This window comes from Selaginella moellendorffii, unplaced genomic scaffold, assembly GCF_000143415.4.
Source record: "Selaginella moellendorffii unplaced genomic scaffold, v1.0 SELMOscaffold_33, whole genome shotgun sequence".
Lineage (NCBI taxonomy): Eukaryota > Viridiplantae > Streptophyta > Lycopodiopsida > Selaginellales > Selaginellaceae > Selaginella > Selaginella moellendorffii.
The window spans coordinates 442,937-457,483 of NW_003314294.1; the positions used below are offsets into that span (position 1 = coordinate 442,937).

At 47.9% G+C, this 14,547-nt stretch overlaps 3 protein-coding genes and 2 non-coding genes across 9 annotated transcripts; 3 read left to right on the plus strand and 2 right to left on the minus strand.

Moving 5' to 3' along the window:
- Window positions 1-63: 63 nt before the first annotated feature.
- On the plus strand, window positions 64-144 carry TRNAL-AAG. The gene has a single exon. It is a non-coding gene; the product is annotated as a tRNA-Leu (tRNA).
- Window positions 145-632: 488 nt separating this feature from the next.
- Window positions 633-5,437, minus strand: LOC9638937 (transcription factor bHLH62). 5 transcript variants are annotated; one of them, XM_024682185.1, is made up of 11 exons: window positions 5,399-5,413; window positions 3,870-3,992; window positions 2,346-3,323; window positions 2,169-2,272; window positions 1,859-2,083; window positions 1,707-1,772; window positions 1,571-1,639; window positions 1,441-1,512; window positions 1,156-1,350; window positions 1,016-1,079; window positions 633-952 (listed from the first exon to the last, which is right to left on the minus strand). In XM_024682185.1, exons 3-11 carry the CDS (start codon window positions 3,181-3,183, stop codon window positions 945-947), a joined length of 1,641 nt encoding a protein of 546 aa, XP_024537953.1. In that variant the 5' UTR covers window positions 3,184-3,323; window positions 3,870-3,992; window positions 5,399-5,413; the 3' UTR covers window positions 633-944. The 5 variants fall into 5 exon arrangements, with proteins under 5 accessions (XP_024537953.1, XP_024537954.1, XP_002977203.2 ...); XM_024682186.1 differs by lacking the exon at window positions 3,870-3,992 and having other exon boundaries at window positions 5,399-5,437; XM_002977157.2 differs by lacking the exon at window positions 5,399-5,413 and having other exon boundaries at window positions 3,870-5,361.
- A 1,899-nt stretch (window positions 5,438-7,336) lies between these two features.
- TRNAG-GCC lies at window positions 7,337-7,407 on the plus strand. Its single transcript has one exon. It is a non-coding gene; the product is annotated as a tRNA-Gly (tRNA).
- LOC112348882 (peroxidase A2-like) lies at window positions 7,403-9,018 on the minus strand. The gene is made up of 4 exons (XM_024682221.1): window positions 8,480-9,018; window positions 8,185-8,376; window positions 7,959-8,124; window positions 7,403-7,884 (listed from the first exon to the last, which is right to left on the minus strand). The coding sequence occupies exons 1-4, from the start codon at window positions 8,720-8,722 to the stop codon at window positions 7,475-7,477; spliced, it is 1,011 nt and encodes a 336-aa protein (XP_024537989.1). The 5' UTR covers window positions 8,723-9,018; the 3' UTR covers window positions 7,403-7,474.
- A 139-nt stretch (window positions 9,019-9,157) lies between these two features.
- On the plus strand, window positions 9,158-11,754 carry LOC9638938 (calcium and calcium/calmodulin-dependent serine/threonine-protein kinase). The gene is made up of 8 exons (XM_024682220.1): window positions 9,158-9,329; window positions 9,395-10,440; window positions 10,512-10,566; window positions 10,616-10,726; window positions 10,800-11,032; window positions 11,092-11,299; window positions 11,368-11,427; window positions 11,479-11,754. The coding sequence occupies exons 2-8, from the start codon at window positions 9,692-9,694 to the stop codon at window positions 11,650-11,652; spliced, it is 1,590 nt and encodes a 529-aa protein (XP_024537988.1). The 5' UTR covers window positions 9,158-9,329; window positions 9,395-9,691; the 3' UTR covers window positions 11,653-11,754.
- Window positions 11,755-14,547: the final 2,793 nt, after the last annotated feature.

Below are 14,547 nucleotides of genomic sequence, written 5' to 3' on the forward strand. Positions count from 1 at the left end.
TAAGTCTCTAAGAACTTGACAAGTGTCTCAGACACGTGGACGATTCATTAACTATAGCGTTAAGTTGAGATGGCCGAGCTGGTCTAAGGCGCCAGATTAAGGTTCTGGTCCGCAAGGGCGTGGGTTCGAATCCCACTCTCAACAAAAAAGATATCACTTTTGGACGTGGGGGGCATGCAATGCAAGAATCTCAGTGTAGAAACGTCGATCCACTTCTCCTAGTCAATCTTGGAAGCTTGTGGACTTTGCGATGTTTTTGGTTGGAGTACTTCTTTCTTCCGTGATCTTCGGGACTGTTTCGAGCGTGAATCCAACCACACACACCTCTTCGAGAAGCCAAAGAGAGACCAAAATTCTTCCAAGTACCAAAGCTCGCGCTTGGTACTTGGAAATCACGAGCGCGCGGAAATTCCTTGACTGGCTATAACTAGAAATGCGATCCACACTGGAAAGAATCACGACTTTGGGCATGCAATGGAAGAAAATCTATAATTCAAACATACAAACTTAACATCGTGAGGAATATAACATCATGACTTCCATGTCATGTTTCTATACTTTTTCGGTGTTTTTTCCGCAAACAAAGTCATGTCCAAATCACAAAGTCTTTGATCAACTTAAGCACGCACATATAAATACATTAATATTTTAATCATATATATATAATATAATACAAGGACGCCAGGCCGCAACAAAGAAGCTATGTAGTTTCAAGTGTACACTGGCACCGAAATGGCTCAACTTTTCTTCTCCTTTGAGGCAATTCGCGTTGATCCATCCCGGTCGCAGCACTCGGCTTGTCCAAATTCTTATGTATAGCGCTGAGCTTATTGTCGCAAGTAGATACATAAAATACCTCCCTTCCTCGCTGGTGTTGTGAGTAATCTTCTCTTCTCTAGTCTGGTTAGCAGCGGTACGAACAAAACAATTGCAAGAAATAATCTTCAAGGACCTGGCAAAAAATCAAAGGAGTTTAAACTTTAGAGAGGCTGAGACTATAAACTCTTTCACTGACCATTCTCCACAAAGCCCATCATGTGAACGATGTTCTGTAGCTCCCCATCCCAAACACTTGATGTCTACAAGCCAAAAAAGTGAGGAAAAGTTTAGAACTTTCAAAGCTTCTACTACGCTTTTGCTTTTATTCTTTGGTACCTGTGAGGCGGGATCACTGTATGGATCGAGGCACGGGAAAGCTCCTCTTCGCATAGCAGCTTCTTGTAAACCGGTCAGTGTTCTCAAGTCGAAACCGGCAAGTTGCAAGGCACTGTGTTGTGCTTGATGCAGCTGCTGCGAATAGCTTTGGGGCCCCAGGACAAAATTTGTTGGAGAGGCCCGTCCATGCGGCACCTAAGCCGAGGAGAACAAATCTAGACTTAGCCTCAAGAAGAACTAAAACAAGGACACAGAAAAAAAAAGGATTTTTAGCAGCGTACGGACCTCTTTTCCTAGTAGACTTTCGACGTTGAACTCCAGGCGGGGGTTCACGGCTGCCAGCTTCATTGACAGGAACTGGTTTAAAGAAAACTCGCGTAAATACATTGAGAATCAACACTTCGACGAGCTGTACCTCAACTTGACGCTGGAGCGACTGGACGTAGTTAATGATTTCATCAAGCATCACGGCTTTTCCAGTAACCTACAGCAGGGAGAGAGAATTCTCATCAGCCATCATCGAAGCCCCTGGCAAATGCATTGAAACTTACTTTGTTACATCCGGGTACTAGATCCTGCAAGAACTTCATACGCTCGCTGATTTTCTCCCTTCGAACCTGGTACAGAAGGAATGGGAATTTTAAGTGCGATTGAAATAGAGAAATGCACGAACTCTCGCAATTAAAGTTCACAGGTAGCTTACCCTTTCAGCGAGGCTATGACTATCGGTTGCTTGTCCCCTTCGAGCTCTCACATGAATGTAGTCCTTGGGAGGCTCGGGTGGTTTTGTGTTCTCCTTGACTGACTTGGGGCTTGTGCTTCCAGAGTTGTCACTGCTGCTTCGATCGGCTTTACCATTACCATGCTGTTTTGACTCTTCCTTCGCGTTTGGATTCCTCTGTCGCTTCCCTTTAACTTGCTCTCCATCCTGTCGAGACACAAGAACGACGCTTAGTTGAGAGAAAAAGAAAAGGAAAGAAAAGCCGCGAATTCTTGTTAAGAGAATCACGGACCTTGACACCGCTGCTGGTCACACACGAAGAACCGTCTTTGAGCTTGTCCTCGGACAATGTCCTCCGCTTCCTTCCGGTGGATTCCTTGACAATCGACGCCTGGCCTGCGGGAAAAAGGAAAAGAAAAAACCAGATTTTTGAGACACGGAACGAACTCGGCCAATTGCAATCGCTTACTTGTTTCTTGCGCGCTCTTGGCCCCACTCGTGTCATCCACAGATGCCTCAACTTTCGTCTCAACAACTGGCAACTTACTTGCATCAGCCTGGCAAAGTGGGATCGCAACACCAGATCTGATGTGATCTTTGTTCTCGTCAACCAACGCAAAGACGGCTTGACTTAAGTGAGAAGCAGTAGCAGCAGCGGCGGCGTTACCGTTCCCAAACGAAATGAAACCATGAGTCCCGTGATGCTGACTTGCCGCCTCCACTGGAGAATTCCATCCACTTTTCGCCTCGGACGCCAGGAGATGAGGACTCGATCTCATTGAAGAGTTTGTGCTCGCACTGGTGGAGAGACACCCCCCTATCCGTCCAATTAGCTCCACCATGGTTCCATCGGACAATGCCGCTCCTTGAGCTGTAGTAGCAGTCGTAGTAGTGCTCGAGGGAGTTAAACCAGAGCCTCCACTCCCAAGGGACGACGCAAAATCTCCCATTTGCTGCCAGTCGACGAGAATTTCATGCTGTTCTCCTCCGGTGAGATGATGCGAGGAGTGTATACTCAACACCTGTGCTGCTGCATTGCCGCTGGACGTGAAGAAGTGTGTGTCGGCATTCTGCTGCTGCGGCTCCCAAGAAGAGGAAGACTGTCCGACCAGCTGAAAGCTCGACGAGGCGTAGCTTGGAAGTGATCTCTCCAAAGTAAACTTGTCGTGGAAATCAAGGGACATAGGCGTGGAGAAGCCGTGCTGCTGAGCGGTGGTGACGACTCGAGGCAGCGCTTGAGGATGCGAGACGTCCATGCCCTCATGGAATAGGGACTCGGCAGACGATACGTGTGGTACAGCAGCCATGTATCACGCACGCGTTGTAATCGATAGAATTCTCGGAATGTAGGCCTTCAGTAGCTAGCTTAGGAGATAACGATGACATCCAGTGATTGGAAGGCCGGAAGAACGAGCACGAGCCATGGTGTGATATCTCCTGCTCGATTCTGTCACAGAAACAAGCACAATTCAGCATCAAAATCGTTCTTTTTGTCGCGGCAAGCAATGCAAGATGACTCTTACGCACACACATCGCAATAGCCCAAAACAACCACTTACTTCAGTCCTCAAAAACCATTCTACCATCATTCCAAGAGACAACAATAACGCTCAACTGGATAACTTGGAGCAATTGTGTAATCTAACACAGAGGGGCAGCGAAGCGAGAGGTATAGAGCGAAAGCAGGGTCGTTTGATTGAAATTTTGACACGGGCAGCAGGAGAAAGCTGCAAAGGATAAAGAGAGGCTTGAAGAAATGTCGCAAAAGAGCACCCGAGCCTGGTCGAGCAGTTGCGAGTGAGAAAAGAAGGAGAGTCTAGAGCCGCTCATAAATCAAGAGTCTAGCCAGCCAGTACAAAGAGAAACAGTGAGTTGGAATCACCTGGCAAGAAAACAAGAAGCCCAACAATGGAAGCATAGCAGCACAAAGGGCCCACTCCCTCCTAAACACACCAGCATACTTAGCAAAGGGCAAGAGGAGGAGAGGAAAAACCTGATGGAGCGAACAATGCACCTGTGCTGCTCCTGGGCAGCAGCAGCAGAGAGAGCAAAAGGAAGGCTGTTTTTGCGTATCTGGCAGTTCCCCAAGTACACGAAAAGAAGCACAGGCACAGCCCTGAACAAAAGCAATGGAGGAAAAAGAGAGCACCAGTGCAGTGATGTGCAGATGCAATACTATACTATACACTAAGCTTAAGTTATAAAAAAGAGAAAAAAAAAACAGGATCAAAAAAGAAAGAAAAAAACTCAAAGGTGGACTGGAACAGCGTAACACAAGCTATAGACGCACGAGCAAGAGTACAGCAGCAGCAGCCGCGGCAGCAGCGGCTCGAAACACCAACACGTTTCCCTGGGATGAAAATGAGTGCAGAACAACTCGCAAGGATCTTATAACAACTAGATCAGACCGACTGAATCGACAGACATACGCGTTGAGTTAGCAAAAGCTATGCCGGGAGGAATGCAATGGCACAGAGAAGAAGAAAAGAAAACAAAGGATAAAGAGAAAGATCAATGCCTGGGGGGACGAACGAACCAAACGAACAGGAAGCAAGGAAGCAACGAGGCGGCAACTCTAGCTTCCAATTGCGTGACTGAAACCCGCAAAGCATTAAGAAGGGGACCTCCTCCTTATACTTTTTATCTCTCTTGCGTATTCTAATGCCGCGGAGGAGCCGGAAATGACCAGAAGCTGCGTACACCTATAATGCCCGTGGTGAAGACGAAAGAACGAGGAGAGGGGGAAAAAAAAAAAACACTCCCTTTCACAGCCAGGAAGAGGAAAAAAAAAACCTTTAAAAACACACACTGGCTATGGCAGACAGAGTTGCACAGCTCGATGAGTCACTGAAAGGACCACAAAGAATTCAATCCAGGGGTGGTCAGCAGCGAGCGATCGCTTGCTTGCAGAGTAGTGTTCTCTTCTCTCTCTCTCTCTCCATTTTTTTTTTCCCTCTCTTTTTCTTTGGCAGGGATAGAGGCGCTGCGCTTGTCTCTTACAGTACCCAAGGACACGCGAGTTAGAACTTAAAGCACACTGTTGCCGGCTGGCCAAGGGGGAAAGCGAGTGTTTGCAAAAACCGATAATGCCGGAGGAAGTGATCCCAAGGAGATGGAAACAAACAAGAAAAGGAAAATTCGCAGAGAATCTCAGAAAAACTTTGCCAAAGGATCACTCGCTCACAGAAGATACGACCACCACCAAAGCGCTCTCTCTCTCTCAAAAAATAAACGAAAACAAAACAAAACAAAAGCAAAAAAATGAGAAAAGAATGCATAAAAAATGCGAGAGAGAGGGAAGAATTCTCTCCATTTTCATCTCTTCCAACGCTTGAATGAATGGCATGGGCCGGATGAAAAGCTAAAAAGGACCACGCAACAACGCAAGCCGCCAAACTTCTCCCCCAGATGGGCAAAGAAAAAAAAAAGGGGGGGAAAAATCCCTCCACTAACAGTTCCAGTACTCGCTCGGGAATGAGTTTAAAACGCTAGCTAGAGTGAAGAGCGCCGATAAATACATACCGGAAAAGAGGGCCAAGCATTGGCACCGCTGGCCCGCCCACGGATTCCACCGTCGTCCTTGCCGCCATAGCCCACGAATTTTTAGGGCTCTTGCTTAAACCCTAACCCCCCGTAAATGATTCCCGAATAATCTCCCATGCAACGACTCGTTGGCGGATCTCCGATTCCTCCGTTCTTCTGTGGAACTTCTTTTTTGTTCAATTGGGTTGGATTGGATGGATTCAAAGCGGGGTGGCGGAGCTAAGATAGGGGTCACGGACAAGTTCTTGGGGGAGTCGTGATCCCAGTTGGAAGCAACCAATTGTTTGACTTCACGAGACAAGAAAGAGGACTTTCCTGGTTTGCGAGCTTGAGTTGCTTCCCAGGCAAATATTCCTTCTAAGGCGTTCCCCCCGGGAACTTACAGTTTGACTTGAACAGCTTCCTGGACATTCACGTGAATTTCACCACCTTTGCCATGCGTAATGCATAATGTACTAATTAATCGCTAAATTATCAACGAATACAAGCATGCAGGAAAGATTAGAGCTAAAAAAGTTAGCTAGCTAGAGCTCTACCTATGTTTCTACAGGGATGATCCATCCAGGGGTGTCGTAATCCCACCCAGAAAAACTTAGCTAAAGTTTGCTCCAAGGAATCAACCAGATGCCAATTTTTAATCCGCACGATGGATCAACACGAACTAACAACAAGGGAGCAAACACACAGCATGATTCGAGTCAGTCCTTTTGCTTTCGTCCCATCAAAGCGTGATCAGCTAAACAGTAGAGTTTGCAAGAACAACCACAAACATTATGGCCCTAGAATAATCACCCCGGCTGCGTTTCCGCAAAGAAAACGCATTCTTTCTTTCACTCCTCTCCAAGCACAACGCAGGGACAAATTCAACCGTGACACTTCCATTGACACGACAATCCAAGCAAACAAGTCCGCGTCGCTTTGTTTTGTCCTAAACCAGCTCATTTGGGTTAAGTAAATGATGTGTTTTGGCCATAATATGATAAACTAATAGGATGATGGAAGCTCGATGAATGTGGACGATCACCAAACACAGAGCTCGAATTCTTTAGTCCTGGGAAGCTTTGTCCACGGGAATCTGGGTTGCTTAAGCATATGAGCATGGGTTTCATCAAGGATCGTTCGTTGAACTCCAAAGCTCGCTCGTTTTCTGGTGTTTGTTGTTGGTTGCCAGGGATCTCACTCGTGCCCGCGATCATAAACAATTCATGGGTCAATCATTGAGCATATGGCTGGGACAGTTTAGAGGTGGAAAGGAAGGGACTCAAGGAGGAGACCTGAGATGATCCACACTATTCTGATCGGAGATCTCCCAAGAAATAGAGAGATCCCCGGACAGCGATGTTGTTTCAGAGATATCAAAGTTTTCGAGTAGCATCCGGTTGTTGGTCTATCACTCCATCCAAATATCAATCTCCAAAGTTATAGAGCTTTCACACATTCATTCATTTCATTCACCTCGCACGAAGAAACAAAACCACTTGCTCAAAACAATGATAGGAAAGAAAGTACCAGCACATGCAAATGCTTGTAGTATTTGACAAACAAATCGAAGGGGTCATTTGGATCGTCTCCTTTCATGGTTTGTTTAGACTCTCCCTTGGTATTATTCCAGGAACTTGGCTATGCCTACCAGGCTATCTAGTAACTAGCTCTATAAAGATTCCCGCTCTATATTCTTCCAGTTTCTTGAGTAAACTTCCTCTATATCATACATTTGAGAATTGCTATTGTAGAATTGGAGATAAACAATGGAGAATGTTGCCAAGTTCTGCAATCACAATCTTATAAAGCTAGAAAGGATCCCTTGATTACTATGACAAGAGGAAAAAAATATCAAGGCTTGCCATGTGCTTCTACCATTGGATAGTAGAACTTGACGTAAGATTTGATGGAAAAAAGGCTAGTGCTATCAGCGCTGCACTGCTGGTCTAGTGGTAGAATAGTTCCCTGCCACGGAACAGACCCGGGTTCGATTCCCGGGCAGTGCATAGATTGCTTTTTTTTAATTTATGTTTTGCCCTAAGCCCTTAGGTCAGTTGGAATCGTCGATTTGCCCTAATTAGGTCTTCGGCAGTTCTTTCGAATCTGGCCTCTCTTCCCTGTGAGCGGCGTGATGTTGCCCATTTTTATCATGGATCGCACGAAGCTCTGGAAGAATGCGTCTTGATCGTAGCTGTAGTAGCGCACGTAGTTCTCCGTGATCCCGCGCCCGCTGAAGAGCACCTGGTCCGACGCGAAGATCCCCTTGCCATACTGGAGATTGAGGTAGTAATTGTTGTCAAATCGCATGGGCGTCACGAAATCCAGCGGCGCCACCGCGTTGCCGTTGCCCTGCCGGGGGCAAATCTCTTGCAGCGAGCCCAGGAACTGCTTCTGCATGGTCGGATCGGGGCTGCCGCTGCCGCGATCGTCGAATAATCGCTGGCGGAAGGTGGAGCATCGCGCCTGGCCGATGCTGTGGGCGCCTTGGCGCCAAGAACAGTGGACATTCCGGGTCAGAATGGGCGGGCCGATGGACGGTGGGGATTGGATTACGTACCTGAAAGTGTTACCATGTCTACCTCGGTGAGCCCCATTGTGGCGAACATTGAGACGAGCTTTGGAACGTCGGCTATAGGGGGTGGGATGAGAACGTTGGCCGCGGTTCTGTTGGCAGTGAGGCTGTCCCTCCGCCCGAGCAGCACTTCCCACGATGGTCCTCCGGTCTGATAAGAGTTGGACCGATCGATCGATCAGAAAGGAGGGATTTTTTTGCTGCTACGTACCAGTGCGACTGAGTCTCGAGCAGCGAGCGTCAAGATATCAGCACAGGAGACGACTCCTTCGCACTGGATCTCCACTCTGGCCTTGATCGCGTCGATGAGTTCGAATCCACGGAGAGAGTTCGCGTTGGGCAGCGCAGATTTCTCGCCTTTGAAGGTCTTGGTGTCGTCCAGCAGCACCGAGGCATCGCATCCCTGCGGAAAAAAATCGTTTTTTTTTCTTCTCTTTCGCCCGAGAAACTTGGGAGAACACTAAGGTACTACTTAAAGCTTTCAGAGTTTTGGATTGCTTACTCACATTGATGAAGCAGTCGTGGAAATGGAGGCGGAGGAGCGACGCCGCGATCCGTGCCTCGCGCTTGAAAGCCTTCTCCACGTCCGATCGAACGATGTCCTGGAGCTGGGGGCACGTATAATCGTAGAAGAAAGCGCTCAGCGACGGATCATCGCTGCTACAACTCACGTCCGCGACAATGGAGCTCAAGAACACGAGCGCGAGCAAGATCAAGGTGGTGTTCGCATCTCCCAGAGGAGAATCCATCCCCTCCTCCTTTTGTTGGTTGGATCTGGCGAAAGCTTTCAAGGAATCAATCCCAAAAGCGAGAAGAAACTTGTTGGAAAGGTGTGTTCCAGGACAGAGAACGAAAAAAAGTACTTCCTTGAAGCTTTAAAAAATTGTCTAGTGGTGGCCACAATCCTTGGATCCAACAATCGCAGCCCACTATGAGCTCGCATCATTGGCAAGAAGGACGAGTGTGAATTCCATCCAGCTGTGGCTTTCCTCCATTTTTTTATTTATGCCGCTCTATGAAAGGAGCGTCTCTCCAAAGATTTGGACACAATCCATGGCTGGATGTTCGTTTTCTAAGCTTTCCACTTCTATGTTTGTGATGGTGAAGTTAAAAGGGGTCCAATTTAAATTTAAATTCTAGAAAGCGCGGGAATTAGGGCTTGGGGTTTGTAGGGCGATGGCGATGGTCGTCGCGCTGCCGGCCGGCATTCCACCAGATGGAGTCCCCTGCGGTAAGTCGCGGAAGAGGAATCTCGAATTCCAGTCCATGGCGCAGGTCGGTCGGTCGCGCGGATCAAATTGGCCAGTCTATGGGGATGAACAGGAGTCGCGACTAAGAACTAAGAGGAAACGACAAGTAAGCGCGTTTATTCCCACCCAAAGCAAAGCAAAATACGTTTTTTTGTTTCCCTGTTGGTGTAGAAGCGTTGAATCTGCTGTGCCGTTCGAGAGGGTTATGTCATTGCCTCGTCTCCTTCGGAAGAAACGATGCTTGGAGTGCGAAAAAAAAGCGTTTTTTCTTCTTTCGTTCCACCAGTTTCAAAGAAGGGAAGGCAAAGAATTCCAGGTGAGCTTTTGACAAACATCTACAGGGATTAGTAAGCAAGATTTCATCCATCCGGGTGGAAGAAGAAAAGGAGGAGACGCGGAGGACGAGAAGGGAAACTGGATAATTGGTGGCAGTGGAACAAGTAACTCTGGTATCAGATTTTTCCGAGGATGAGTTTACAGGATAGCAACGGCAGGCACAGGCTCCAGGATGACTACATAATTGGTCCAGTTTTGGGGTATGGAGGATTCTCGGTGGTGAGGAAGGGAGTTCACAAGGAAAATGGTACTGAAGTTGCCATAAAGACTTTGAGGAAGCAAGGCTTTGGCTATGGTGACAAGAAGAATGGTGGAAGGCCTTTGGCAGGGGCTACTAAGCGAGGCAGGGGTTCTAGAGGCAGGAAGAGCACGGCAGGGCCAACGCAGGACAGCTTAATTTCCGAGGCACTGGTCGCGAATGAGATCATAGTAATGCAAAGGATAGTGGAGAATGTGTCACCGCATCCAAACATCGTCCACTTACACGACGTTTACGAGGACGAAGCAGGCGTGCATTTGGTGCTGGAGCTTTGCTCCGGAGGGGAGCTGTTTGACAGGATAGTTGCTCAAGAGAAGTACTCGGAAGCTCAGGCGGCTAAAGTTGTCAAGGAGCTCGCAACTGGATTGTGTAGCCTTCATGATGCTGGGATAGTCCACAGGGACCTCAAGCCGGAGAATTGCCTCTTCCTGACCCCGGAAGAGGATAACCATCTTAAGATCATGGACTTTGGTTTGAGCCAGATTGATGGAGCAACGAGTCCGATCGTTGGAATGTTTGGATCAGTTGACTACGTTGCTCCAGAGACTTTATCGCATCGAGACGTGCTTCCTGCGAGTGATATGTGGTCCTTGGGGGTGATTCTCTACATCCTTCTGTGCGGGTAACCATGCAAACTTTCATTTTTCTTCAACCTTGTTTAATCGTGTTATCTTCTTTCTTTGGGTTAACCAGGTATCCACCATTTCATGGAACAAGTAACAAAGAGAAGCTGGACCTCATTCTTGCGGTAGGCATTGACTGCCTTTGCTAATAAATCTAAGCTTTCTTCCTTCCAGGGTGATGTGAATTTTGAAGAGTACACTTGGAAAACTATTTCCAGCCATGCCAAGCAGCTCATACGTGACTTACTGGCTGTCGATCCGCATCGAAGGCCGTCAGCCAAGGCGGTAATGCTTTATATCCTGCCTTTGTCTCTCGTTTGAGCCTCTTCCTGCTGAGAATCGAAAAGTGTTTGTGCAGCTGGTTTCAGATCCATGGGTGCGAGGAGACATTGCAAAGCAAGACCGTCTACCCGAAGAAGTCATACGCCAGCTACACTTCTTCAATGCTCGTCGAAAGTTTCGAGCAGCAGCTTTTGCTAGCATCGTCAGCAACAAGTTCTTACACCTTACCAAGAACTTGAAGAGCCTGGTCGGTTCACGGTCTCTCAGCGGCGACGAGCTCCAGGATCTCGTCAGCCACTTCAAAAAGCTGTAAGATAGACTCATCCTGGAGCGCTGGTAATTACTCTACTGATATGACTGCTTGACAGCTCCACAAACGGCGTGGACGTCGCACTGGGTGAATTCGAAGCGGTTCTGGAGGCAATGAAGATGAGGTCCTTGCTTCCTCTGGCACCTCGCATTTTCGACCTGTTCGATCACAACAGGGACGGCGCGGTCGACATGCGTGAGATCGTCTGCGGCTTCACGTCACTCAAGCAGTCTCACGGGGACGAAGCTCTCAAACTCTGCTTTCAAGTAAGATTTCTTTCGTTCTTCCTTTTTTTCTTTCCGAGCGACACTAGAAATTCTCTCAAACTCTTTAGATGTATGACTCGGACGGCTCTGGCTACATTTCCAAAGACGAACTGGCATCGATGTTGAGAGTAAGCACAACTTAGAGCTCTTTAAACCTTTCTCGCTTCTATCTTTTCCAGGCTCTTCCGGAAGAATGCTTGCCGGGAGACATCACCGAGCCAGGGAAGCTGGACGAGATGTTTGATCGAATGGATGCTAACAGCGATGGTCGGGTAAGCTTTGACGAGTTCAAGGACGCAATCCAGATGAACAGCTTCCTAAGGGAGGCCGTGCTCTTTCCTTTGCGTGCGTAGAAGAAATCATATCTCTTTGCGAGAGATTTTTATATCCTGCAGCTTTTTGTGAAGATCCCACTCAATATAAAATACCGAGTGAAAAGCTCTCCTTTAAAATCTTCTCCAGAGAAATCAAAATCCGGGACGGTAAAGAAGCAAAGATAAAAGCTTAGAAAACTCGTCCCAGGATGATATCTTTCTTTGTACTTGGCGTAAAGAAGTTTTGTCCCGCTTTTGTTTCGTCCTGATCTTCTTCGTACTGAGCACTGCAAATGCCTGGCGTGGGCATTTGCTGCTCAGCTGCTTTAAAACGTCCTAAAACCTCCATTTTTTTCCTTATTTTTTTTTTTTCTTGTGGATCCATTGTCACACTCGCCTGAGTTGACGTTGCAAAGATTGCAAACATCAGCACTTCCACATGGAGCTAGAAAATGTGATGCTTTGATACCAAATTCGCGATGTTTGTATCACACCTCTCTCTTTTTCTCAGTAGCGTAAAGGCTGGGCACGTCTGTTGGGGTCAGCCAAGTTGTATTCTCATACGTACGCATACTGTAGAGCGACAATCGAGTGGGATTGGATCGGCACAACTTGGCGATGCGGGAGGAATTTCAGTGTCATGTGTCAATCCTAGAAAAAAGCCAGCTAAGTTGTCCGCCAACTTTTATAAGCAGGGGCTCCAGCGCAAAAAAGGTGGCAAAACAAGGTTGTATATGTTGCAGCAGCCTGCCTAGCTAGATCCTCTCATGTGATGCTCGACAACGAAATCTCGGTCAAGAACAGCAGACTTTCCGAAGAAAAAACTCTCTGGGAAATTTCGGGCGGTGGTGGAGCGCCGAAAGTGACGCATTTCACGTTCAACCCCAGACAAGTTGCGTCGAAACCGTACGAGCCCTAATATTCCAGGGGATATACGCGCACATGATCGTACTTTGGCCTTTCACGAGCGTACGGTACGTCTCGCGGGACTGTTTTCGTACAGGGAGAGTTCGTGAAGTTCATAATGAGACGCCACCACCGCATGGATCGTATCGTCTCGACCAATTAGGGCTCCTGGCAGCTGGAGTGGGTGTTTCTAGATTCGGTATTTTTCATTCGTACCAAGTACGTACGACGGGAAAGAGAAGCCGCGAAGCTAGCACCAAAGCTTCTTCTGGGTTTTTGGACGATCTGCGAAATCTCTCACGAGAAGACCTGTATTTAATTGTAATTGCCCAACGTTGGGATTCCAAGGGTGACGACGGTGGAGACTTGTTCGTCTGCCCCGGTATTTATGGCCCCTGCGACTGCGGGGATACAAAGTCGCGATTTTCCTGCGACCATGTAGAAGATTTCAGGAACAAGACAGGATATTCGCGGTAATCTTCTTCGTGGCCGGGAAGATGCCAAGTTCCCCATTTCCATCCATTGTGAGCAAACTCCATGAGTGTTCACGCTTCTCAATGCAAATGCCTGCCAGTACGCGGGCCGAGTACTTGACTCCGCTCAGGAATCAAGCGAGAGTCGTGCTCCAAGGTCCCTGTCCTCTCTCTCTCTCACAATCCATCTTTCTTTTACTCGTCTCCTTTCTTTCGCGAACAACAAAACGCTGCTTTGCATTGTTCGTCGGGCTTGCGCAGTGAGGCAGCAGCAGCAGCACCAGGGCTTATTTTTGCTCCCCCCCTCTCTCTCGAATTCCGGATTCGTGATTTCTGAGCGGCTCAAGGAAGGGATTCATTCGCCCACGCCCACACACGGGTGTGTGCATGACAGCCGGGGTAGCAAACAGCCTTGAAAAAAGCATCAGGGCATGGCTTCGAGCGTTACTGCACGTGGGCTTCTGCGTATAATCGCACCCGGCACAGCCCACAAGGCGAAACCATCGCGACCGTCGGATTCCCAGCAAATACCGCAGCACGGCAAATGCTGCTTGTTGAAGATTTGCGTGCAACAAAGCGGATTCCGAGCACGGCAGACTGGGCGCGCCTGTGAGAGCAGGGCTTGCAAATCTAGTCCTTGTTTTGTAAGGTTTTGGATGGAGAAACAGTACTGGAGTTTGCATTTGCCAGGTTCAGGCATCTGTGGATGGATAAAGCGGTTTCTCTTTGTCTTTAGCGGCGGTGTCACGGATTTGTTCTTGCTTTTGTCAGAAAGAGGAATCAAAAATCGTTCAAACACTTGATTTGAAATCGCAGCGAGCGAGCGAGAGGAAAGATTGATGCTCGCGGAATTCTTCGCGATTGGTGTCCAATCTCGTACCATAACTTTGGCGGTTGGGTTGCTGGGTGGCTGTGCAGGCTAAAAGTAAAAGCAGCCGCGTTTTCTCCCCCATTTTTCCTTGTCCTTTTTTCTCTCCATTCGATCGACTCCAAGCCGACAGCTTGTCGATCGATCGATCATAATCGACCCATTCGCCCTCCGTTGGGACTTAGATATCAATCTACCTCACCTCCACACTCTGGTCCTGGACGATTATGTCCTACACAAAGTAAGCCTTTCACTTTGACCACGTATAAAAATCAAATCTCAATCAAAAGCCAAAGAAAGGAACCCAAACAAGACAAAACAACCAAGGAATGAGCAAAACACCAACATGTGTTGGTATCAAGGTGATGCAGACGGAGCTTGTCGACGATTTCACGCGAAAGAAAGGCGCACAGCCCAAGTGATTAGTCCCCAAATCTTTGAGGTAATCGATCTCTATCAAGATGCCCAAGAAGGGCATTTGCTGTCACCATAAGCGTGCTTAGTCCCAAGGAATGCGGCCAGAGCGCAGGCGGTGACAGGGGGCAGGAGCAGACGTTAGAATCCCACCACTGCCATTTTTTGGACCAACGAGTACCGACAAGCTTCACGCTTGCTAATTAATCCGGTCACAAAGACGCCATTACTTAACAGTAATCAATGGCGACAATGAGGAAAACTTGGGCATTG

Excerpts from the sequence above, each read along its gene's own strand:
- LOC9638937 (XM_024682186.1), bottom strand. The coding sequence starts at position 3,183 with ATGGCTGCTGTACCACACGTATCGTCTGCCGAGTCCCTATTCCATGAG. Across the intron at positions 2,273-2,345 it reads CAAGAGCGCGCAAGAAACAA|GCCAGGCGTCGATTGTCAAG; the intron begins GTAAGCGATTGC and ends TTTTTCCCGCAG. Across the intron at positions 2,084-2,168 it reads TGACCAGCAGCGGTGTCAAG|GATGGAGAGCAAGTTAAAGG; the intron begins GTCCGTGATTCT and ends GTGTCTCGACAG.
- LOC112348882 (XM_024682221.1), bottom strand. The coding sequence starts at position 8,722 with ATGGATTCTCCTCTGGGAGATGCGAACACCACCTTGATCTTGCTCGCG. Across the intron at positions 8,125-8,184 it reads CTCGAGACTCAGTCGCACTG|ACCGGAGGACCATCGTGGGA; the intron begins GTACGTAGCAGC and ends AACTCTTATCAG. Across the intron at positions 7,885-7,958 it reads AGACATGGTAACACTTTCAG|GCGCCCACAGCATCGGCCAG; the intron begins GTACGTAATCCA and ends CTTGGCGCCAAG.
- LOC9638938 (XM_024682220.1), top strand. The coding sequence starts at position 9,692 with ATGAGTTTACAGGATAGCAACGGCAGGCACAGGCTCCAGGATGACTAC. Across the intron at positions 10,567-10,615 it reads AGCTGGACCTCATTCTTGCG|GGTGATGTGAATTTTGAAGA; the intron begins GTAGGCATTGAC and ends TCTTCCTTCCAG. Across the intron at positions 10,727-10,799 it reads GAAGGCCGTCAGCCAAGGCG|CTGGTTTCAGATCCATGGGT; the intron begins GTAATGCTTTAT and ends GTGTTTGTGCAG.